Source organism: Martes martes (genome assembly GCF_963455335.1).
Source record: "Martes martes genome assembly, chromosome: 2".
NCBI classification, from domain to species: Eukaryota; Metazoa; Chordata; class Mammalia; order Carnivora; family Mustelidae; genus Martes; species Martes martes.
In genome coordinates, this window is record NC_137889.1 from 170,111,413 (window position 1) to 170,137,336 (window position 25,924).

The window sequence follows — 25,924 nt, forward strand, 5'->3', positions numbered from 1 at the left end:
ATGTATTAGTAGTTTCTTAGAGTGGAAGAACATACAAATATTTAATATTAATGAAAGGTCTCATTACCTTTACAGCACAGAAGGAGTTCATAGAGTCTTTTTTTTTTTTTTAAGATTGTTTTTTAATTTACTTGAGAGAGAGTATGAGAAACAGAGCGTGAGCAGTGAGGAGCATCAGGGCCAGAGGGAGAAGCAGGCTCCCCGCTGAGCAGGGAGCCGGATGCAGGACTCGATCCCAGGACCCTGGGGTCATGACCCAAGCCGAAGCAGACGCCCAACTGACTGAGCCACCCAGGTGCCCCAAGTTCATGGAGTCCTAATCTTTGCCCCTGAAGAGCTTCTAATCTAAGAGAGAAGCATTGATAGGAACAAAAGTGCAGCTCTGAGGAAGGGACTATGGCCAGGGCATAAGATTAGATGCTGTTAGCTGCTAGACTAAACTTGGAATGACGTAAGATTTTTGCCCTTTTTTTTTTTTTAAGTTTTTATTTACTTATTTATTTATTTATAGAGAAAGCACAAGATGGAGGAGAAGGACAGAGAGGGAGAGAGAGAACCTCAAGCAGACTCTGTGCTGAGCGAGGAGTCCCAGAAGGGGCTTGATCTCAGGACTCTGGGATCATGACCTGGAGTCGAAATCAAAGAGTTGGATGCTCAGCCAACCCAGCCATCCGGGCGCCCCATAAGATTTTTGCTCCTAAGCTGCAGGCTCAAAAATGTGGTTTATGTCAGTACAGCAAGAGAGAAGCCGTAGCTCTACATTTATAAGAGAAAGAGGTAGTATAAGCCAGAATATTAGTTCATCAGTTTTAGTTAGTGAGTTTACAGTTTGAATTAGGTCATACTTGGGGCACCTGGGGGTGGCTCAGTCGGTGAAGCATCTGCCTTCAGCTCAGGTCATGATCCCAGGATGCTGAGATCGAGTCCCCTGCATGGCACTCCCTGCTCAGCAGGGAGTCTGCTTCTCCCTCTTCCTCTGCTGCTCCCTCTGCTTGTGCTCTGTCCCTCTTTGTCAAATAAATAAATAATCTTTAAAAATCTTTAAATAATCTTTTTAAAAAATCTTTAAATCTTTAAAAAAAACTTAAAAAAAAATCTTTAAACAATCTTTAAAAAAATCTTAAAAAAAAAAAAAAAAAGGTCATAAGCATGCTTTCCTGTCCCCGGGGGCCAGGTCACTGCCTCCAGCCAGAGCATGCGCCGTGCACATACATGGCCAACTGTGCCTGTGGAGCTTCTGAAATTGCTTCTTTTTGGGCTGGTTCTCAGCTTGTCTCAGTTGACACATCCTTTGGATGTGGTCATGTTGGCGATTAAGGTATGGATATTTCTCGGTCTGGCCTTAGAGCCATAGCATTTCCAGAAAGTGACCGCTCTGTGAGTTCATGGCTCAAATCTCCGGGTTTGATGGGATGGAGTGGAGCCCAGGGTCGCTCTCTTCTCCCCTACAACATGCAAGACGTTCAGAGATAGTCGCATAAGTACTGAACCAGTACATGGTCAAACATTATGGTGAGTAAATGGACTCGCCTTAAAGAGGCAGAAATGACTGCAGGTGCAGAACTTTGTAAGGAATTGTTTATTAGTCCTTTCATCTTCCAATTTTAAATATCTGGTGGGGAACATAAACAAATAAACAGTAACCGTCAAGCATACACAGAGAACACATTGAATCTCTTCTGTGCAAATTTGTTACTTAGTTGGTATGTATAATGTATGTGCTGAGTATCTCCCTTGCTTCTTTCAAGAAAGTGCCTTTAGGGCACCTGGGTGGCTCAGTGGGTTAAGCCTCTGCCTTTGGTTCAGGTCATGATCTCAGGGTCCTGGGATCGAGCCCCACATCGGGCTCTCTGCTTGACGGGGAGCCTACTTCCTCCTCTCTCTGTCTCTGCCTGCCTCTCTGCCTACTTGTGATCCCTGTCTGTCAAATAAATAAACAAAATCTTTAAGAAAAAAAGAAAAGCACCTTTAAAGTCACCCAGAACACAAGAGAAACATTCTGTGAGGGGGAAAGTGACATCTGTTTGAAGTTACTTCAGTTCTGATGACTACAGTTTAGACTTACTTGAGATTTTTATTAAAAATGTTTTTGCTGAATTTTGTTATTTTTGTGAGTTTCCCTTCATAGAGTCTTTTTTTTCCCCCACTATCAAAATCTTGTTTTTATTACTGTGGATCGTAGGAATTTTAACACTCATGTTGTGAAAACACAGAGATCTCTTTGTGCCCAGCCAACTTCCAGAATAGTTTTGGCTAAAGCTGGCGCTCAAGAAATATTTGGGAAGAGGGACACCTGGGTGGCTTAGTCGTTAAGCATCTGCCTTCAGCTCAGGTCATGATCCCAGGATCCTGGGATTGAGCCCGCATCGGGCTCCCTGTTTAGTGGGAGCCTGCTTCTCCCTCTCCCACTCCCTCTGTTTGTGTTCCCTCTCGCTGTGTCTCTCTCTGTCAAATGGATAAAATCTTAAAAAAAAAAAATTGGGGGAAGAGAAGAAATACATATCTGCTTATTTAATCCTATAATGGTATAATGTGGTTCAATGGAAGTAAACTGCTCAGCTTTTGTAATAAAATAGTCTACTCCAAGGCTGAAGAAAGATTTGATGCCCCATTCTGTGTTCTGCCCTAAGCTAGCCCCGTGGAAGGTGAGAAAAACGTCAGTGTCAGAGATTTAAGTCTTGATTTAAAGGGTTGAATGGAGCCAAGATGTGTCCCTGCCCAATGTATATATATCACATACACACTCTCCTACGTATGCCAATGTGCCCTATATTTCATGAGATGATGTCTAATCAGATGCTAGTCTGTGTGGCTTCTATTGGATTGTGAGAACTTTAGACAGGGGTTTCTCAGTCTCTGCCCTGTTGACGTGGGATGTCCTACTGGGCTGGGTAAGTCTTTGTTGGGGCCTCCTGTGTGCATTATAGGGTATTTGGTGGCGTCCCTGGCCTCTAACCTGCTCTAGCAATCCCCAGTGACCATCAAAAACATCTCGGGCATTTCAGATGTCCCACAACAGGGGCAGAATTGCCCTTGGCTGAGAACCACCAAGACAGAACGGAAAAACTTGGGTGCAGCCCTCGGCCAGCTGCTATCGGACTGTTTGACAGTTGTGGTGCAACTAGTCTGGCTTTTCTTGGCTTTAGTCCCATCTCTGTAAAAGAAAGGGATGGAACGAGATGACTCCTAAGATTGCTCCAAGGTCAGTGTTCTGTGCCAATGGAAATACAATGAATGACCTGAGGAAGGGGTCGAGCACTCGTTTCCTTCTTCACTGGCACCCATGGTCCTGACACCCTCCTCTTCTTTCTCCCCCCGTCACGCTGCATTTCCAGATTTGCCCGACTTGCTGCAACCACATTTGTCACTCAAGGGATTCCTGTGTACCTCTTTTCTGGTATAACCCCAACCCCCTTTGTGGTAAGTAACCCTTTCTGTTTCTAATTTTCCCTCACGGGATCAGGGATGGGACGTGGCTGCGTTCCGTGGTCTTTAAGCTTTTGGGATTTGGGTATTTATTTGACAGGAGAGCCCCTTGGCATTTATCAGGCATTCTCTCACCTCTCTGTATGTTCTCCCCACATCCTAATAATGTTTCTCAGGTGTTCAACCCCTAATGCATCAGAGTTTATTTTTTTCTAAGTGCAATTTTCCTTCTTAGCATTCAAAGGGTATTTTAACTAGTTAGCAAAGTATCTTTTGTTTGCTGTCTGTGCTTTCATTTGGTTTGTGTCTCTTTTTCTCGCTGGCACAGGCAGGAAACTCCTTGTGTAGAAATCTGAATTCACCTCAAACTGTGTCTCCCCCTGACTGTTTTTGACAGGTTGATTAGCCAGCTTTTGCTACACACGTTTTGTTCTAAATACTGTTCGTGACCAGGACGTGAAGCCTGCTTGGCACATTTTAGGAAGGTTTTTTTAATATCAAATCCTTAACAGAGCAGAACTCAAAGAAAAAGACAATAGGGACTATGACAACTGTTGTTTTTAAGTAGATGGAACTGTTAAAAACGGGGCCAGATGCTGCGAATGTACATTTTTAGAAATTGAGCCAAAAATGTGAGTGGAATGCAGTTTCTTACATCAGGTGGACAAGAGGTGAATAAATAGAAAAGCCAGCTCCGGTTTGGCATGTACTGGCTCGAGTGCACGGACAGGTAGATGCCGCAACTTTTGGGTTGTAAATAACCCAGTAGACACACAACGGCCCGGCCAGATGTAGCTTGGATTTCTTTGTTCAATGGAAAAACTGCCATGTGTTCGAGCATCCTTGCTCTTCTGTACAATGTCAGTGTTAACTGCTATTATTTTTCTATCAGACATTAATTATAAGAGTATCTCCTGACCATTTTCCCGTGCTGTGGCGTGGTTCTCCCCTTTTCTTTGCTTGGGGGATATAAAATAACCCCTAAAGGGACAAACGACCACAGAGATCTTGGTGGGAGGCTAGAGGGGGGCTGATGGTTAGAATCTCAGGCTCTCTGTGTGTAGTAAATCTTACCTGCAGCCCAAAAAATCTTTTTTTTTTAATATTTTATTTATTTATTTGACAGAGATCACAAGTAGGCAGAGAGGCAGGCAGGCAGGGGAGGGGTGGAAGCAGTCTCCCTGCTGAGCAGAGAGCCCAATGCTGAGCTCAATCCCAGGACCCTGAGATCATGACCCGAGCCTAAGGCAGAGGCTTAACCCACTGAGCCCCCCAGGGAGCCCAAGGGAGGAGAACCCCGCCCCTCTCCCCATCTGGGGAACTAAAGTCTCACAAAGATGGGAGCCGAGTAGAAATACAAGAAAGGGATTTCCAACCTTGGAGCAGGCGATGAGTGAGCAGGCCATAGGAGACTCCATTTCTTCAACATTACCCTGCCCTGTTGTCTACAAGCAAGTGGGAAAGAAGAGAAAGCGGCTGGAGGGAAGAAACAGAATCCATAAGCTTCTGCCCTGAGCCAAGGGCTGAAAAGAATGGGAGATGAAGGATTAGACCTTCTTTTTGTTTGAACAGATTTCTGGTTCTACCAAGTGGAAGACAGAATGAGAAGGAGGCACCTAGGAAAATAATCACCTGTCTTATTGGGGTAGGGTGCACGTCCCACAATTTTGAGCAGTCATCGTAAGGATCATCCGGGTATGGCGCAAAAATACGGAATGACACCTTCTTACGATGTTTCTCTATTATGTGTATTAAAAGAGAACAAGTTGGGGCCCCTGGGTAGCTCAGTGGGCTAAAGCCTCTGCCTTCGGCTCAGGTCCTGATCCCAGGGTCCTGGGATCGAGCCCCACATCAGTCTGTCTGCTTAGCAGGGTGCCTGCTTCCTCCTCTCTCTCTCTGCCTGCCTCTCTGCCTCCTTGTGATCTCTGTCAAATAAATAAATAAAATCTTAAAAAAAATAAAAATAGAAGAGAACAAGTTGATACAAACAGTTTACAAGACCCAGGCTGAGGATCTCTGATTTTTCGCTTAAAAGTGTTGTTGTTTCTTGCCTTTACAGCCCTACACGGTGTTGCATTTGAAACTTTGTGCTGGAATTATGATAACTGCCTCCCACAACCCAAAGCAGGATAACGGGTACAAGGTATTCTGCTTTTTCTCTCCGTACCCGTGTTCTGTCTGCATCCTGTTCCTTTACGGTGCAGGTACGGAGGCTGTATTTCCACGAACCTAAGCCGTCTGGATACGTGCCTGCCTTCTCCAGGTCTACTGGGACAACGGAGCTCAGATCACCTCTCCTCATGACAAGGCGATTTCTCAAGCTATTGAAGAAAATCTGGAGCCGTGGCCTCAAGCTTGGGATGATTCTGTAATTAATGGCAGTCCGCTGCTTCGTGACCCAAGTGCTTCCATCAACGAGAGCTACTTTGAAGACCTTAAAAAATACTGTTTTCACAGGTAAGTGGATTGTAAACTCACCTCTTATGAGCTCAAATAAGGTGATTCAGCCAAATGCTCTCATTTTTCATTCAGTTTTTCTCTTGATGGGTACGTATACTGTGGCTGCATCAGATTTTAGAGGCTGTAGATCAAGGGTCAGCAGTTTTTTCTTGTAAGGACAGGTGATTCATAATTTCGGCTTTGTGAGCCACTGTCTTACAACTGCCCTCCCCCCACCCCCCCAGTTCAGTTGTCGCGGGTCCCTTCTGTGCTTGCCCCTACTGGTCCTGACTCTTCCGTTGTCATGCCGCACCCCTGTGTGTGACCCAGGGACGCAGACTCAGGACACGCAGTGAGGGAAGAAGGCGTCGAGCAGAGGAATAGTGTTGTCCTGCTGTGACATCCTTGGGGCCCCACCACCCCTGATTGTCCCCCCCAAGGAAAAGACCACTGATTTTAAAGAGGCACGGTTTCTCAGCTGTCTCTAATACTGTTTCTGTGGGACCACTGGGAACGGAGGCTGCGGGGTAGAGTGTGGACCCCCGTTGCCTCTGGAGGGAGTAGCCCTCCTCACTGGGTGTTACCATGTGCAGATGGAGGTCCGGAGTCTCCAGATGGCCGGATTTGTTCTCCCTGACAGAAATGAGAAACCTACATTTTCTGTGCAAAATCTCATTTTTGAATGTGGGGGACCATTCTGTCAACGGTGTACACACCAAATGGAACACATGTGTGCGCCTTCCCTCTGTCCCTCTGATTGGATGTCACGGAGACAAGGGTTTTGACTTGCTCGCTCCTCCAGGAAGCGCCGGTGACAATGCACTCCATGCCTCGAGTACTAGTGTGGGTGTGCGTGCAGAGTATCCATAAGTGGCAGGTCCTGTAGCAACATTGCACGGGCATCAACGGAGTTGGCCACGAGTAATAAATCACTCTCCAAACACGTTCTACCAGTTGACGCTCCCACCAACAGAGTCCCAACTGTATCAAGTTCAATGACGTAATATCTCAGAGTGTATCAGAACAGTATGTGATCCATACATCTTACCCATACTGAGGATTATCAAATTTCTTATTTTGCTAGATGAAAACAATATCTTACTTTATTTGGATTCTTTAAGTATGAATAAATTATTTTTTCCTGTTTATTCCACCTATATTTTTCTCTGTGTTTATTCATTTTTTTGCACTTGTGAAACCTCTTTGCTCGTAGAGAAAACCGGTCTTCATTTATTTCAAATGTTGTTTTCCCTTCTGTTGTTGTTCTTTGGACTTTTTTATTGAAACTTTTTGATGAACTCATAAAAAATGGATAATGTCTATCAGTCTTCTAATTTATGAGTTCTGAGTTTTGTGTTGTACTCAGGTTTTCTTTATACCCTGATTATTTTTACCCCTTGCTTATTTCTAGGGCTTGTATATCTACATTTTATAATGTTTAAATCTTTTCAGTCATTAGTGATTTTTTAATTCTGTGTGAGACATGAAATAGCAAAGCAGATCGGTTTTTGTTTTTTTTTTTTTAGGTTTTGCAGTTACACCAACACATCAAATTAAAGAATCTATCTTTGTTGATTAATTGGAAATATCACTTTATCAACTAATTCCCCACTTGGATTGAGTGTTTATATAGATAGTTTCTACAGGCCTTTATTTTTACTGACTAATTTTTTTTTTTTTTTTTTTTTTTTTTTTTAGATTTTATCTATTCATTTGACAGTCAGAAATCACAAGTAGGCGGAGAAGCAGGCGGAGAAGCAGGCAGAGAGGAGGAAGCAGGCTCCCTGCTGAGCAGAGAGCCCGACATGGGGCTCAATCCCAAGACCCTGGGATCATGACCTGAGCCGAAGGCAGAGGCTTTAACCCGCTGAGCCACCCAGGCGCCCCCTGACTAATTTTTTTTATAAAGATTTTTTTTTTTTTTTTGGACAGAGAGAGAAATCACAAGTAAGCAGAGAGGCAGGCAGAGAGAGAGGGGGAAGCAGGCTCCCCGCTGAGCAGAGAGTCCAATGCGGGGCTCGATCCCAGGACCCTGAGATCATGACCTGAGCCGAAGGCAGAGGCTTAACCCACTGAGCCACCCAGGTGCCCCTTTACTGATTAATTTAATCTTATTTTAATCCTTACAGTAATGCTGAGGGTAGGTTCTGGTGTATCACCATTTTATAGATGAGAAAATGGTGACACAGAGAGGTTGAGTAAATAACCAACAGTCACACAAGTTTGTAAGTGACAGAACTCTAGGATTTACATTCAGAGTCTGTCTTCAAAGCATGTTAACCATAAAGCCATTCCTGCTTCTCATATATATTTCCCATTTCAAACTCGATCAACTTCTACTCTCTATTCTGTTCCTTTAATTGCCTTTTTAATCTAATTCTAAACTGTTCTAATTGTGATAGCTTTATACTTCACTTTAATATCTGAGCAATTTTTTCCAGATTTGTTCTCAGTAGTCTTGCATATTTATTTTTCTGGATGCACTTTATTTCCTGTTTTAAGAGGAGACCTTGTGCTTTATTCACTTTCAAAAGAGATGGGTTAGGTTAGTACAATAACCTAAGATTCGAGCAATTAGAACACTGGAATTTTTATAAGTCTTATTTTTACCTTTCTATAACTTTTACTTTGGATATTGATTGTTATTTTATTTTAATATCTGGACCCCGGATAATTTGACAAACAGGATGGTTACTTGATAAAGAAAAAAAAATTTTTTTTATCCATCCGTGTATAAGGTGTTCCTTCCTATTTTGTGAAAAGGGACATTTTGAAAAGCATTTTGAACCTAGTAGAAGTAGGAGCTGGGACGTTGGCACCAGCAGACAGCCGTGAGTCTGTCCTGGAACCTGAGCCCCAAGTTCTTTCTTGAATCCCACTCTAGGTATAAAAGCTGTCTCATGAATCAAACTCTGAAAATAATCAGATTTACTGAAAATAACTATAGAGTGAAACTTAAAACTTAAATGTATTGGGGGTAGGGTGTATATTTGGGAAAGGGTCCGTAAGTTTTGCTTCTTTTTTTAAATGGAATTAGAAAGATAGTCGGTTATCTGGTACCTTCTTAATACACTGATTTCTTCCTTTCTTAGGAATCTGGTTCCTTTATAGCAGAGCTTCTAGTTTTGCAAGCCAGGTTTGCGTCTTTCATCTATATTTTATCCTTTTCCATGCTGTGTTTAATCTCAGGAGTGTGAACAGGGAGACAAAGGTCAAGTTCGTGCACACCTCTGTCCACGGCGTGGGTCATGAGTTTGTGCAGTCGGCTTTCAAAGCTTTTGGCTTTGCTCCCCCTGAAGCTGTTCCCGAACAGAAAGATCCCGATCCTGAGTTCCCAACCGTGAAATACCCAAATCCTGAGGAGGGGAAAGGTGTCTTGGTAACGTCATCTTTTTTGTTCTAAAACCGACCTGTTACATCCAAAATTCTTACTATCCAGTAAAATAAATTTGTCTGTGTTTCTATTGTGCTGAACAAAAAACCCAGGTTCCTCATGAGAAATATTTGTATGTATTAGTCACCCATTTCTTCCAAGAGGCTTCAAAATACATTTGTTAGCATCAGGATGTGAGAGGTGAAATCAACATCGTATTTTAAATCGAATCGAGTTAAGTTTAAATTGACTTTACTGTGCTTGCTAAATGTGAAAAGGGAACAGTAATAGAATGGCTATTCATCAAATGATGTTTATTCCTTCATTTTTTATTCCTTCATTTTTCTAATATGAGGTAATACTACTTAAATTATGGTTGCTTCAACCTTTTTAAAGGTGAGGGTCGCAACGGTATTCAGAGAGTCCATTTATTTTGGTTGGTTTTTGAGGCTGATCCCTTGGCAAAGCCTAGAAATACCACATACAGGCTGTCGGCCATGGCGGGAATCCACGGGCAGGTGTGGGTCACGTGCTGATGTTCCCGTTACCTGACCTCTGGCTTAAGATGTATTCGGTGACCCACCAAGACCAGCTCCAGAAATAGAATTCAGCCTTCATTTGGGGAAAGTCCCCTCAGTTCTTAAAGAACGAGAAGTTTTTAAAGACTGCAATTTGCTTGATTCCTGACTGATTCTGTCCTTTACGTTCCTGTTCTTTTTCAGACTTTATCTTTCGCCTTGGCTGACAAAACCAAGGCCAAAATCGTTTTAGCAAATGATCCGGATGCTGATAGGCTTGCCGTGGCCGAAAAGCAAGACAGGTACAAGTGATTGTGATTACCCATGTCATAGAAAACATAAGCAATAAAATGTGCTTGGGGAGACCGGACCTATTGGGGAATATTTACCATTTATCACACGAATCGTCACTGTATCGCTAACATACGGTGAAATACTGTTCTGGGGACCACCAGCATCATGCAGATAAATCAGCCCAGGATGAACTTGGAATTGAAAGTACTATTTATCTTCTCTCGTTTCATCATTGATTTTGTTATAATTCATGGCTCAGTACCTAATGCCCACAGGTGCATTGTTTGGAGCTGACGTTAAGGTGTGGGATTTGCTGAAGGGTTTGGTGAAGGAGCTGGACCTTCAAGGAAATGATGAATTTAGTTTGAGCAGACCACAGAGGAAGAGCAGTGGGATACCCAGCTTTTAAGACAAGTTTGACCCTAGAGTTTGTCCAGAATTAATAGGACATAAGTGGAGAGAAAAGATGAAAGGGGGGGCAGGGTCCGAGCTGGTTTGGGTATCAAACAGCACGTGTGATGTTTTGGGAGCAGTGGTGTGCTACCAAAGGATTGTGGATTTTATTTATTTATTTAAAGAGGGAGAGAACGAGATCTGTGGGGGATCATGATCTGAGCTGAAATCAAAAGTCGAACGCTTAACCTACTGAGTCACCCAGGCACCCCAAGGGATTAGGGTTTCAGATTATGATCAAACAGATTCAGTTCTAATCCCTTTCTGGGAAGTTCAGCCAGGATGATACACGTTGAAACACAAAACGTACTTGTAGCCACGTGGACTGCGGAAAGGAGAAGTCTGCATCTGTTGTCCAGTGTCCTAATCATCCCGGCATGAACCTGCTCTGAAGGCCTGCTAGGCTGTTGCCTTCCAGAACCCTCAATACTGTCCAGACCGAAAACGGAGACACACAGTCTGTTATCCTGAGGTGGGATCCTGCCAGGATATTTCTACCATCTTTAAAACCAAAGCTTTTGCCAAAGACGAAAGCGTTGTGGATCGTCGCTCTTCCGAGATGGGAGGTTTGTCGAAGCAAACCGGCACAGAGGAGCTGCTCGGATGTTGGTGAAGCAGCAGTCATGTTTCCAGCCAGTTCTTTAAACAAGAAAGACAAGAACATTTGCAGAAACCATTCTGAGCCTTGTTTGGCTTAATTGTCCTGCCCCAGTCGTTTGCAGTGTCTCTCTTAAGGTCACAGTAATGCATTGGTTGGTTTTTTTTGTTGTTTTTTTTTTTTTCAGTGGTGAATGGAGAGTGTTTTCCGGCAACGAGCTGGGGGCCCTCTTGGGCTGGTGGCTTTTTACTTCTTGGAAAGAAAAGAACCCAGATCACAGTGCCCTCAAAGACTTATACATGTTGTCGAGCACTGTCTCCTCCAAAATCTTGCGAGCCATTGCCTTAAAGGAGGGCTTTCATTTTGAGGTAACATGTTTCCAGGATTTGCTCTTAGATTTGTTTGGCTCTGTAGAAGGTCTAAGGCACGTCTTTCTCTTTTGGGTTATCCCTTTAGGAAACACTAACTGGCTTCAAGTGGATGGGAAACCGAGCCAAACAGCTCATAGACCAGGGGAAAAATGTCTTATTTGCATTCGAAGAAGCTATCGGTAAGAAGTGATAATAGTGACTGTAGTATTATTTAGTATATAGAACGCAAATAAATGGGATTTGGATTGGGGTTCAGAAAATTAACAGGAGACCAGGAGCACAGCAGCGCTCAGAGGGTTGAACTGTCCAACCCTAAAACTGGCTTCTCAGATTTTCTTTTAGCTAAAACGAATATCTTACAAATAACCAAGCCATTAATGTCAGAAAGTGAATCCTTACCCTGGATGAAAACAGTGATGTTCTACACATGGTGCTTGGAGCCCAGGACCCCACATATTTTGGGGAGTAGTGATATTCCCTCAACCGTGGTGGTGATCTCACATCTGATATGGTTCGCTCCTCTTCCGAAAGTGCTGGGCAGAGGTCTGTCCAGAGGAAAGGGGAGGACTTAGTTGTGGGGCTTTCATCAAAGTGGCTGTCACCTGAAGGGACAGCCCCAAGTCCAGCCAGAATGACTGAGAAACACTTGTCTTAAATTGTCAGTGTAGGTGAGGAGGAAGGGGAGCTAGGTAGAGAAACCTGAAATTCACATGTTTGTGTGGGGGATATTTTAGCTGTTTGTTTTGTAAAAGCTATTACACTTACATAAGAAGATTCAAAGGAGGCACCTGGGTGGCTCAGTTGGTTAAGTGTCTGACTCTTGGTTTCAGCTCAGGTCATGCTCTCAGGGTCCTGGGATCGAGCCCCACATTGGGCTCCCTGCTCAGCGGGGAGCCTGCTTGAGATTCTTTCCCTCTGCCCCCGCCGTCACTCTGTCTCTGGCTCTCTCCCTCTCTCAAATAAATAAATCTTTAAAAAAAAAGAGAGAGAAGATTCACCTGTATTTCCTGCAGCACAGATGCTCCTATATATCATTTAGTTAATTAATCAAAAGAAGTGTGTAATAGCTCAGCTTTTCCTTTTAGCTACAATTACCTTTCTATAGCTTTTTGCTAAAATTTTTTTCCTTCTACTTGTTTATCACCTTCTTATTGTGCACCAATTACATAGCGACTCCGAGAGAAACAGATGACACTGACCTTAGCCTCGAGCAGTGTGCATAGATCCCGTTCGTAACTACACGAGAGTACGGGCTAGGCAGTCAAGGTGCAGGACGTAACTCACAAGAACTGTTGGAATTCAGCAAAGACAGAATAAGCGTTGACGAGAACAACTAGAAACCATTTTGTGTGAGCGAGAGGGGTTTGAGCTGGACGTAGGAACTGAACGGTTTGTCTAGGTGGGAGACTCTCCTAGGTTATTCAAGCAGGACATCTGGAAGGCCTGCCTCGAGCTGAGGCGTTGGGCTGGATTCTTGCATGTAAAGGTGGCCAATGAGAAGCATTCACATATTGATACCGTAGAACCTCTCAGGTGATGGGCAAGGTGCACGGAGATAATGTGCATGTCCAGTGTTTTAAAGGAACCCACCACCAAGCGTGGATGCTTGACCCATGTTTCCGCAGGATATATGTGCTGCCCATTTGTTCTGGACAAAGACGGAGTCAGCGCGGCGGTCATCATCGCAGAGTTGGCTAGCTTTCTAGCAACCAAGAATCTGTCTTTGTCTCAGCAGCTCAAGGCCATCTATGTGGAGTAAGTTTCTATCAACTCTGTTTAATTGAAGTAATAGTTTTCAGTGTTTTAGTATGTTTTTATGTGTCAGATGCTAACATTCTTTCTAATGCTCTTTGGTTGTGGATTCTCTTCCGGAAACGAAGGAAAGGATCCCCTTTTCTTTTGATGCTTACCCATTTAACGCTTATTATCAGCCATCGCTGCGGTCATCCTTAACAAACAAGAAGATCGGTTGCAGAAAGAGCTAACTGAAGAAGGTGGTCTTAAGTGTTTGATGTCAGGAAAGATGCGAGGTGTTCATGAGACATCTACTGAGTTTTTAGAACCATTAGTCAAGTCTGCGTTTATGGTGCAGAAGCAGCCAGGGGCGGTATACACGGGAACGGGGTGGGGTGTGGCCTCCGGGCAATGAAATGTTTACCCCCAGATACAGGCTGAAGGCCAGGCAACAGTTTGGCAATCCCTGGGGCCAATCGTTGTACATTTTTTAGGCTAAATTATTCCTTTGAAGCTAGTTATGGCTACTTGTTTCATTTAGTTTAAAACTGGTTGATCCCTGTTCTGGGTACATTGTGGGGGAGTATTTGTTCCTCGTTTTGCATATTTGTATTTTTTCTGTCGGGATGTACTGACATGAGCTTCAGGTATACAACGTAATGATTCGATATTTGTATATATCACAAAATGATCATCGTAGGAAGTCAAGTTAACATCCACACCGCACAGAATTACACATACTTCTTCTTGTGATGAGAACTTCTAAGATCTATGCTCTTAGCCACTCACAAATACATAGTACGATATCATTAAATAGAGTCACCGTGCTGTATATTACTTATTTGTGTTTGTTTTCATAGATATGGCTACCATATTACCAAAGCTTCATATTTTATCTGCCATGATCAAGGCACCATTAAGAAATTATTTGAAAACCTCAGGAACTACGATGGGAAGAATAATTATCCAAAAACTTGTGGCAGATTTGAAATCTCTGGCATTAGGGATCTTACAACTGGCTACGATGATAGCCAACCAGATAAAAAAGCTGTAAGTGATACTGTCTTTTACCAACTAAACTCTTGTGTATTTACCTTCTATTATACTTTGAATAGCTTAACTTATCTAATCACGGAATTAACTGAAGCTGATTTTAGGCATTCTGGCATTTATTATAAATATGCTATTGAAATAAATAGAAAGTTAAAAATCATGGGCTTGAACTACAAGGATCATCACTTGTCATCTGAACCAACGTCACCGTGTTACATACAGGAAATCAGTGCTCGGAAGTTTAAGACCTGCCGGCTGTCCCACAGCTAGTCGGTGATGGTTGTGGTCAAATGAGAGTCTTCTGCCTCCAGGTCCGGGTTTTCCTCTGTCTGCGCACCTGCTCAGTACATCAAGTGTAACAGCCTGCCGTGGTGTTTCTGAATGAGTAGGTCGGGGGTGGGGGCCAAGAATTTGCATTTGTATCAAGCTCCCAGCTGATGCGGATGTTACTGGTACACGCTTCAAGAAACACTGTTTGTGTCCTAGTTTGTTTCGCTCCATTCTCTGAATGTCCGGGCCCTGTAAGCTATCAAGCTTCACATCACTTGGATACTCCACTCGAGTCCAAAGAAGGCTCAAAAATGGCAGCCGAGTATTGCTAACTAATGGCAGTGGGTCAGGAAAGGAGAGTGAGACTGTCCTCATGCATTATTAGACATTTTTGTTATTTCCTTTTTATTTCTTTTTTTTTTTTAATTTTCCTCTACGCACAATATATTTTTAAAGAGAAATATTTTTGGAAGAGTCACGATGAAACATGGCAGCTCCAACCCTCCCCATCTCTTTGCCATGTCGAGACAACACCCTTCTCTCTCAGATAGTGATGCTTGGGCTTCTCGGGGTTAGACTTCATTACTTTTCTGTTGCGGGGGTAAGGCTTGAGATCTGGCGTTTCTTCTGTTCACTCTTCTCCTTTCTCCCCTGTCTTCACAAGCGCTTCTGCCACAATGTGTGGTAAGTTCAGAGCCTGTGCTTGGATCCTTACAACTGGTAACTGTCGTTTCCCACTTAGCTAAATAGTGTACTTTGATTCGGTTCCCCAAGACTGTGTAATTATTTTTTCTATAATTAATAGTTCTGTTCTTTCATTTCCTTGGATTTTTATGTAACGATCTCCAGTCTTCCCACATTCCTTCAGATGCCTCTCAGGGGGGTTTTCCACGTGGCCCAGTGCCATTTTGTCCATTCTGTTTTGTTTCCACTGGCCTCCCTCCCGGGCCCCTGTCCAGGCAAGGCCAGTTCCTCTCTGTGTCGGGCGCACACGTGTCATCCTGGGAAGGCCCTTCGCCAGTTATGGGGTGGGTCCTTGGCTCCTGGCCCCCATGACTTCCTCTTGCTATATCTATTTTCCTAAATCACCTCCTCTGGTAGCTTCCCAAAAACGAGTGAAGAGATGAATTTTTAGAGGCATCGAAGTCTGAAAATGTGTTGCTCTGTACTCACGCTTTATTGACACGCCATTTGGGGTTTTTTTTTTTTAAAGATTTTATTTATTTATTTGACAGTGATCACAAGGAGGCAGAGAGGCAGGCAGAGAGAGAGGAAGGGAAGCAGGCTCCCTGCTGAGCAGAGAGCCCGATTCAGGGCTCGATCCCAGGACCCTGGGATCATGACCCGAGCTGAAGGCAAAGGCTTTAACCCACTGAGCCACCCAGGTGCCCCGACGCGCCATTTTGAAAGCAGTGCTCCATTGCTTGGTTTCCTGTACTGCTGCTGAGGGTCTGATCTCTCATTCCATCAGGAAATGGCTGAGGCCTACTGTGGGCCACATAAAGGGATGTTGTCGCCACATTTATTCAGTCCTGTCCATGCAGCTTGTTTTCTCTCTATGGGAAGATTTCAGGAATTTTCCACTAAATTTTTCTTCTAAAATGTCAGTGATATGCTTTGATATGGGGCTTTTTCAGGTTCTCCCTACTAGCAAAAGCAGCCAAATGATCACCTTCACCTTTGCTAATGGGGGCGTGGCCACCATGCGGACCAGTGGGACCGAGCCCAAGATCAAGTACTATTCAGAACTGTGTGCCCCGCCTGGAAATAGGTATGATGTGATGGCAGCACCCGCGATCCTTATTCCTCAAGGTTCCTAACCGGTTCTGTGCAAATGCTAAGTTAAACATTTTGTCTTTCCAGTATGTACCTTAATTAGGAATGTTGTTTCAGAACCGGCAGCAATTTTGTGATGTGAACAGCTGCTTGAAGCATGCAGGGACAGGGACGGGAGAGCTGATTCTCTACGTGCTTATTTCTGTCCCGCCTTTCTTTGTAGGGAAAAAAATCTCATTCTGAATTTCAGTAACAGTCATATAGTTTCCTTTTTCTAGTACTTTTATTTGAGACTAGCACCCATGAGTTTTCCTCTTTTTCTCTCTGTCTCTGATACATTAAATTGAAATCCATTGCACATGCACTGAACAGATGTCCTCGAGGCCCTGTTGTGCATAGGTCTGTGCTGGGTTCTGGGGAGGAGAAAGTGGCTTAGCAGAGGGAGTCCTTGCCACCAAAGAGCTGATGGTCTGGTTGCTTCAGGGTCGTGTTTCTGGGACCTTGGCAAAGGGTCTGAGTTCACTTTGCAGTACCATCACATCTTAAACTTTATTTTCTTTTAATAATCTTTTAATCGTTTAATCGTTAAAAAAACGATTTTATTCATTTGAGAGAGAGAGCGAGAGACAGAGAGCACAGGGAAGGAGAGCAGTAGGCAGAGGGGGAAGGAGAAGCAGACTCCCCGCTGAGTGGGGAGCCAGATATGGGGCTCGATCCCAGGACCTGGAGATCATGACCTGTGACCTGAGCCGAAGGCAGAGGCTTAACCATCTGAGCCATCCAGGTGCCCCACATCTTAAACTTTAACAGCCGTGGTACATGTCGTCAGCGTGTATAAATGTGATACTGCACACTTATTGAACCCTCTGGTAACCAGCACTCCTCTAATCAGAATAAAGAATCGGGAAAATGGTTTTTAAAAGTCGATTAAGTCACTACTGTCCAAGAGAAATAAAATGTGAGGGGCGCCTGCTGGCTCAGTTGAGCTTCCAACTATTGGTTTTCAACTCTTGGTTTTCGGCTCTGGTCATGATCTCAGAATTCTCAGAGTCTGGCTCTGTGCTCAGCACAGACTCCCCTGTCCCTCTCCCCCCTCCCCCCCCTCCACCACCACCTCTCTTACTTGCGCCACTGTGCACGGGCTTTCTCTCTCTCTCTCTCTCAAATAAATAAAAGAAAATCTTAAAAAGAATTAAGGGATACTATTAAAAAAAGAAAGAAAATGTCAACCAGATAATGCAATTTGAAATTTTCTACTAGACACATTTTTTTTTCCTAAAGATTTTATTTATTTATTTGACAGACAGAGATCACAAGTAGGCAGAGAGAGAGGAGGAAGCAGGCTCCCCGCTGAGCAGAGAGCCCAACAACGTGGGGCTCGATCCCAGGACTCTGGGATCATGACCTGAGCCGAAAGCAGAGGCTTTAACCCACTGAGCCACCCAGGCGCCCCTAGACACATTTTTTTTAAAGATTCTATTTATTTGACAGAGAGAGATACAGCAAGACAGGGAACACCAGCAGGGGGAGTGGGAGAGGGAGAAGCAGGCTTCCTGCCAATGTGGAGCTTGATCCCAGGACCCCAGGATCATGGTGACCTGAGCCGAAGGCAGACGCTTAACAACTGAGCCACCAGGTTAACTAGACACATTTTTCAAATAGCAAAAAGAAACAGTTAAAATTAATTTAGTAATTTATTCTACTTTATTTAATATATGAAAATATTGTTATACCATATATAATTTATATAAAAATGATTGAGATATTTTTCTTTTTTCACACTGTCTTCCAAATCCATTTAGGATTTTACACTTACAACATACCTCAATCAAAATGCTAGATCTTTTTAGAAATACTTGTTCCAGGGGCACCTGGATAGCTCAGTCATTGGGCATCTGCCTTCGGCTCAGGTTATGATCCTGGGGTCCTGGGATCGAGCCCCACATTGGGCTCCTTGCTCCGTGGGAAGCCTGCTTCTCCCTCTCCTACTCCCCCTGCTTGTGTTCCCTCTCTCGCTGTGTCTCTCTCTGTCAAATAAATAAAATCTTTAAAAACAAACAAACAAGCAAAAAAAACTTTTTGTGCTGCCGGGACAGAAACTCAGCTGGTAAGCCACTTGAAGAAACACATAAAACAGCTCATTTTCTAAGCATTCTGGATTACCAAGATTTTATTGTAATATTTGCCGGTGTCCGTGTTCCTGTGTGTGTTACATGTGAGGCTATTTGCTACTTTTGGGGTTTTCCATAGACATTGCTCTGTAACTCTCCTTCTCAATGTTTCCATATTCCTATGCCTCTTTCTTTTGAAAACAAAGGAGCAATAGTCCCACTTAAAGATCCATTTTCTCTCTGTATTTGGCCCCTCCTTGTCATTACTCTGTGAAAATATAATAATTCAGAAACTATATAATAACAATACTATTTAATACTGTATAGTATTATTTAGTATTAAATAAATTGTATTAATAATACAATACTGTATTTTACAGTTTTCAGATGGGGTATTAGGTGGCTTTAACTTCAAATATTAGTTTGCAAATTCCTGAAAATGTTTTGAAAAATTGTCCTTTTATTATATTCATCGAAATGCTGCTCCAGTTTATCATAGGGCCACTGGGCACTCGGCCAGTCACCGATATGCTTCAGGTCACCAGCATACCCGACACAAAGCAGCAGTAAAGCCACAGCTGTGTTTCCTGATTTTCTGATCACTTTAATAACTTTAATATTCTTAGTATATTTTATATTCTAGAGAATGGGAAATCCTTTCCAAATTTAAGTCCTGCTTTTACAGGATCTTTTTATGTTCCATAGATGTCTTTTGTCCAACTTTGTATTTTAAGAATATTTCAATGAATACCCACATCCCTTTCACTTAGACCAAAGGTTGGCAAACTTCTTCTGGAAGGAGCCAGACAGTTTGTGAGCCCTATGGTCACACTCCTCCCCTCTGCTGTTGCTCAAAAGCAGAAAGAAGTCATATACATAATGGAACAGGTGTGACTGTGTTCCAATAAATCTTTATTTACACAATTTATTTACAAAAATGAGCTGTCAACAGGCCGCCAGACAGAGCTAGCCTGCTTTAACCTAGACTCAGCCATTGCTAACATTTTGCAATATCTGCTGTCTCTCACAAAACCAGTATGTGCTGGTTTGGGGTTTTTTTGTTTGTTTTGTTTTTCTTTTCTTTCTCTGAGCCATCAGAAAATAAGTTGCAAACCTCAATACATACACAATTCCCAAGAACAAGGACACTCTGTTACTGTCTCAGGGTTTAGATACCAATCATATCAGGCAAGGTTCTAACAGAAACAAAACCAGTAGGAGATAAATACATTTATATATTTATATTTGTATATTCACTGGTAAGTTTAATTTTAGACATATTGTTAGGGAAAAAAAAACCAACAAACCATTAAGGATTGGTTATGTGCCTTCCTGAGAAAGGTTGTTGTCTTCAAAACACATTTATGGAAAAGGAAATAACGACCTATGTGATTCATATGTATTTATGAAGCCTAATTACTTTATATGTCACCTGTGGGGGTAAAAATAATTTTAAGGATAGCTACATTTATTGGGTTTTCGGGCCAGGTTCTGTGCTAATTGCTTTATATAATTTATCTCAATCTACACAACACCTCTCTTGAGAAAGTAAAGTCTTTATCCCAATTTTACAGATGAGACATCTGGGCCTTGGAGAGGCGAAGCCACTCGCTGGAGGGCATACGGCTGGTGGTAGAGCCAGAATTAATGCCTACAGTAAAATGGATTGTTTCAGTTGTACTGGGGAGCGATGGCATTATAAAAATGATCTTAACTCATTCCAAGAATTTCTATTTCCATTAAAAATAAAGTTGCATATATTGAAGACAGCCAATTATGAAGTCATACAAGTTTGAGCTGAAGGATTTGATTTTTTAAATTCAGCTTTTTGGTTTCAAGTACTTACAGTAAACACCCAGCACTAGTAACCCCACACAAACGTGAACGGCTGGCAACCTGTCTAATCACAAATCCGTTTTATTATTTCCTGGCTTCCAGTTGTTTGCCTTTATTTTATTATTTTTTTAAAGATTTTATTTATTTATTTGACAGAGAGAGATCACAAGTAGACAAAGAGGCAGGCAGAGAGAGAGGAGGAAGCAGGCTCCCTGCTGAGCAGAGAGCCCAATGCGGCCCTGATTCCAGAACCCTGGGATTATGACCTGAGCTGAAGGCAGATGCTTAACCCACTGAGCCACCCAGGCGCCCCAGTTGTTTGCATTTAAATGAATGTTTTCCGTATACTTGAAAATTTCATTCCTTAGAGGGATATAGTTCCCAAATTTTTGTGTAGACTTTGGTTGTGACCCTTTTGTTCTAGAGGTAGAATAGAAAAGATTAAAATGGGGGGAGGGTTCTGAGTTCCTGGTATGTGATCAGCAGGCCCGCTAGGAGGCTCCCATTCTCTGAACCTTCTCAGAAGGCCTTGCAGACCGGCTGCTGCTTCGCTTCCAGGAGTCTGAAGGCAAACGGGATGAGGAGCGTTCCTGTCCTGGGAGCCTGGGAACAGACATGTCATTTGTAAAAGTTTAACAGGATCAAATGACAGCTGAAGTCATAGGAGTTTTCTTTGCACTATTAGGTACAGACATTGCAGAGGACGCTAGAGCAAAAAACTCTGTTTCTTAAAAACTCTTAATTATTTATCCTAGAGGCCTTGGGAAAACCTTGGGGGAAAGAATGGATATTGTCTCATGGGAGTTTTTTTTATTTTTTTGCCCAACTCAACAGATGCATTCCCATGCTTCAGACACTGGGGTTCTGTTTTGTCTATTTAGCCCTCCTCTTAAGGGTAGTTTCAATGTTGCTTGACCAATGCAGGGAGAACTTCAAATATGCTTTGGAATAATGCACTGATCTGGAATTTCCCCCTTATTTTCCAGTGATCCTGAGCAGCTGAAGAAGGAACTAAATGAACTAGTCAGTGCTATTGAAGAACATTTTTTCCAGCCACAAAAGTACAACCTGCAACCAAAAGCGGAGTGAAATATTTCAGCCTTGGGCATAATTAGGATTCGCTCAGCAGTGTTTTTGAGAACCAAATGACTTAAACAATTGCTACAAGTATTTATATATTTTTAATAGCCCTCCATGCCTCATTGTTCTATTTTTGACCTTTAAGATGAATCAAGAAAAGATGGCCAGACGTAACAAACCAAATTCCTATTCAATGGTGGAGACTAGAATTTTCTGAATTCAAAAATGAAGATTTTAAAAATAGCCAACTTTTAAAAACATATTGTAATTATATGCCTTAATTAGAATAAATAACCAATGTATCTACCCTGTAATGCTTTTTATGCATAACTGAAATCGCCAGAAAGCCTATACAATTTCTAAATTCTGGGCTGTCATATTATAGGATAACCACTTTTTAGATATATGTATTTTTACATCTCTATCAGTTGCTTATAAGGTAAAAAAAAAAAAAAAAAAGCAAATGTCGTGTTCATGTGTAGGGAACCTGAAGTGGAGGAATTTACAATAACCTATACGTTGGAGCAAAAGATACTTCATAAAGTTTTTTTTTTTTGACCTAAAACTCTTTGGTTCTAACAATACATCATTATACATTGTATATGTGCTAGGTAAAAACAGCCTAACCATCTCTGTTCCGTGTATTAACATTCATCTCTTCAAAACTTGAATTAAAAAATTGGTTTTTTGAAACTGCAAAGTGCTTTACTGTATAGTTGTTTGCTTTGGTTCATGTTCATGTAATTTTTGGTACTGAGCAAAGACTATAAGCACTAACTATTTACCTGATTTGGGTTTTTTGCCTTGTTCATATGTGATTAAAATCTAAAACCATTAGATTGCTTTTTCCAGGTTTGTATAACGTGTGCCTTCTCCTCTCCTCATAACCAGTGGCCTTAAAACCATCCACAGTGATTCCCTTTGAGTACCCATGAGTCAGGACCACACTGTTCTTTGTATATTTCATATATTTTATGTGGTTTTTCTATTTTTCAAGCAAATGATTGCCCATTATTATGATTAACCTAAACAGTTATAGTTTCAGAACAATGAAAAATTACAGTCTGATGGGCAAACATTTTTCTAAAGTCAAGGAGAAAAGTATTTTTATGTCTGAGTGATACAAAGTTTGTGCCCTTTCAGAGAACTCCTTTTTTAAAGATTTTATTTATTTTGGGAGCGCCTGGGTGGCTAAGTTGTTAAGCGTCTGCCTTCAGCTCAGGTCATGTGATCCCAGGACCCTGGGATTGAGCCCCACATCAGGCTCCTTGCGCAGCGGGGAGCCTGCTTCTCCCTCTGTTTGTGCTCTCTCTCTCTCTGTCAAATAAATAAAATCTTAAGAAAAAAGATTTTATTTATTTGAGAGAGAGCAAGAGCGAGCACAAGCATGGGGAAGTAGGCAGAGGGAAAAGCAGACTCCCCGCTAAGCAGGGAGCCCGGACACGGGACTCGATCCCAGGCGCCCCCCCGCTCCAAAGAACTCTGAAATCTACAATATTTGAATATTCGATATAGTTTGTCAGCTGCTTCATTGGAGAAGCTGTATGTATTTTTGTTTTATAATGTTTTCTAGTCTCAAACTATACTCTAGAAATAAGCAATGTCAGATCTGTATCCTCTCCACAGATTTGGGAGTATATAAACTATATCCCAGTTTGTTACTGGAAATACAAAAGTGGTGGAGACCCACCCGGCTGTGGTGATGCTCACAGGCTAACTGGAGAGCTAGTGAGTAAGTAGAATGCTCACAAGTTCCCTAACAGAGTTACTTGCGAAGTACTGAGCATTCAGAAGGATGAGACAGGGATCCGTTCTGCCAGAGAAAGCTTCGCGGAAGAGAGCTGAATGACCGCTTTGCCTTTGGGGATGAGCCATTCATATGGGCAGGTGATTCAGTTGGACCTGGAGAAGATCCCCTAACTCTGTTTCTCACTCGTACTTCTAAGAGCACATCGTGTATGCTCACTGAATATTCCGTGAATTTTCGTGTTTTTATGGGATGGCAGGTGGCATAACGTGTAGTGTATAAAGCTTGCAGCATAAGACCCCTGGGATCTAATGATGGTCTTCTATGAGCCATCTTTGTGACCTTGGTCAAGTCGCTTAACCTCTCAAAGTCTCAATTTTGTTATTCTTCTAAAAGACTTATTTTTTTTTTTAGAGTAGTTCTAGGGTCCCAGCAAAAATGAGAGGAAGGTATAGAAATATCCTAGACCCTCGCTGCTCCCCACCACCACCGAGGTAGCCTCTTCCATGATCAACATCCCCACGGGAGTGGTACCTTTGTTATAACTAATGAAGCTACATGGACAATTTGTCACCCAGGCTACAGAGACAAAAGATCATTGCTGCTGGGGAGGGGGCGAGGGTGGGGAGCGGTGAATAGGGGGAGCACAGAGGGTTTTTAGGAAAGTGAAAATACTCTGTAGGATACTATAATGGAGAATACATGTCATTATACGTTTGCCCAAGTCCGTAGAATGGACAACACCGAGAAGGACCCCTCATGTAGACCATGGACTTTGGGTGATAATTGTGTCCATTTTTAAATGGAAAGATTTTGCTAAATGATCTCTGAGGTCATTTCATTCGATTCATTTCATTCCACAAGTCTTCAACTTATGTGGAAAATACGTAAGAACAGCAATGATAAATCATTGGCAGTTCTCTTTGGCAGAATGTGTAACTCGTCCTCTCACAAGATCTAACATTAAAGATGGGGGGTGGGGAACGCTTGGTACCGAAGACGGGGTAGACAGCCTGGTGTTCATACCCCACCTGGCCATGCAGCCTGAGGGGTGTGAGTTGGAAACCCCGAAACCCGGGACAAGCAAGACTGAACCCCATGGCCGGCAGCGCTGGGAAATGTTTTGCAGGGGAGAAAGGGGAAGGAAGATCAGGACTGAGCCCCGCCCCAGCCACGCCCTCTTTCTAAGAGCTACACATGCCTGGGGAAGGTGGTCCTATGTGAGTGGAGAGGTGGCACTGTTTTCTCTTGGTGTCCCTGAAAGAACAGATCCCGTTGAGTGTGAGAGACTGCCGTGCGGGAGGAAAAACCCGGCCAACTTTTTTTCTTTTTCTTTTACTTTTTTTTGGTCTATGAAATAACAGCTGTTACTCTTTAAGGGAAGATGGGAGGGCCTTTTGTTTATCTCATCAGTGTACCTCAATCATCATGCTATCATGGGAAAGTATTGTAATTTCATGACACTGGAAACTCTTGGCTTTAAAAATAACTGCTTAGGGCCACCTGGCTGGCTCCCTCAGAAGAACAGGTGAGTCTTGATCTCAACGTCACGGGTTCAAGCCCCACATTGGGTGTAGAGAGTACTAAAAAAAAAAAAAAAGGTAAATGAACTTAAAAAAAACAAAAATAAGTGCTTTAAGTGATGGAACGAACGTGTATGTCCTACTTTGGAGGGATTTTGAAAGGACAACATCTAATTCATATTTATAATTTCTACGTTTTCAAAGACCAAATCCTATTTGTGCGTTCATTTATATGTTCCCTGAGCAATTTGTACATTCATTCGCATGTTCACTGAGTCCTGTTGGAATCCTGCTACGAGCCAGCCACTCTCCAGATACGGGGAATAACCCGCCGCCCCGCTCTCAGAGTCAGCCTAACGGAGGGAATACACTCGCGCAGCTCACGGCAGTTCCGTGTGGTCCTGCCGTCGTGGACGGCCCCAGCTGTGGGCGAGCACATGTTGTTCCAACCGTGATGCCCTTTTCGGACTCGCCTTTCTCGGGACGACCAAATTCAAATTCCTAACATTTTTGTTCAAAACACTTAGACTCTGGGAGGCTCTTCACTGGTCATTTCCCTGCATCTTCCCCTTGTTCCATCCTCACTCCAAGCAGAGTTGTGTAGAGCAGCGACTGAAAGCAAGATGTCACACTCCCAGGCAGGGGAAAGGACGTGAAAGATACTATCACTCCCCTCGGCTCCTCCGTGAAGGCTCAGTGCAGTCAGTCCTGGGGTTCACTGGAGGAGAAAGGCAGCTGTCTGGAGAGGCGAGAGCCTCTGGCTGACCATCCAACGTGAGCGCGTGGCCACCAGGTTGGAGAGCAGTGTTGGGGGGCCAGGTTTCTTCCTTCCTGGCTCCCCTCTGTCAGTCCTTGAAAATACGCAAGGAAGAACAGAGCTGTTTCTCTGTCTCTTCCGGCTCAGATCCAGTTAAAGTAGCTTCGGTGTTAAAGCCCCGAAGTGATACAGAAGGCAACTGGGCGCACGGACCCAAGAACCCGTTCCGGGTCTAAGCAGCTCTTGAGCCATTTCAAAATAGTGCTCGTGAAACTGCCAGCAGGAAGTCTGGGCTGCAGTTCAGAGATGATGAGCCTGATTGTGTCCTCAAAATACCTTGTTCGGAATTATTTCGTTGTAACCCCAAAAAACTGTTTTAAGGGGCGCCTGGTGGCTCAGTCAGTTAAGCATCTTCCTGCCTTTTGCTCAGGTCATGATCCCAGGGTCCTGGGATCCAGTCCCACCTGGGGCTCCCCGCTCAGCATAGAGTCTGCTTCTCCCTCTGCCTCCGCTGCTCCCCCTGCTTGTGCTTGTTCTTTCTCTGTCAAGTAAATAAAATCTTTAA

The 25,924-nt window shown here is 43.1% G+C and overlaps 1 protein-coding gene across 1 annotated transcript in view; it reads left to right on the forward strand.

Annotated features, from left to right (window-relative positions):
• The window catches only part of PGM2 (phosphoglucomutase 2), a 32,488-nt gene extending 10,850 nt beyond the window's left edge, over positions 1–21,638 (forward strand). Inside the window, exons 4-14 of the mRNA XM_080797254.1 lie at positions 3,336–3,420; positions 5,486–5,569; positions 5,690–5,883; positions 9,055–9,244; positions 9,961–10,058; positions 11,289–11,469; positions 11,558–11,651; positions 13,098–13,227; positions 14,067–14,256; positions 16,167–16,300; positions 21,239–21,638. Of these exons, the coding sequence (XP_080653380.1) occupies positions 3,336–3,420; positions 5,486–5,569; positions 5,690–5,883; positions 9,055–9,244; positions 9,961–10,058; positions 11,289–11,469; positions 11,558–11,651; positions 13,098–13,227; positions 14,067–14,256; positions 16,167–16,300; positions 21,239–21,341 (1,483 nt within the window). The 3' untranslated portion in view covers positions 21,342–21,638. The remainder of the gene's footprint in view (positions 1–3,335; positions 3,421–5,485; positions 5,570–5,689; positions 5,884–9,054; positions 9,245–9,960; positions 10,059–11,288; positions 11,470–11,557; positions 11,652–13,097; positions 13,228–14,066; positions 14,257–16,166; positions 16,301–21,238) is intronic.
• The last annotated feature ends 4,286 nt before the right edge of the window (positions 21,639–25,924 follow it).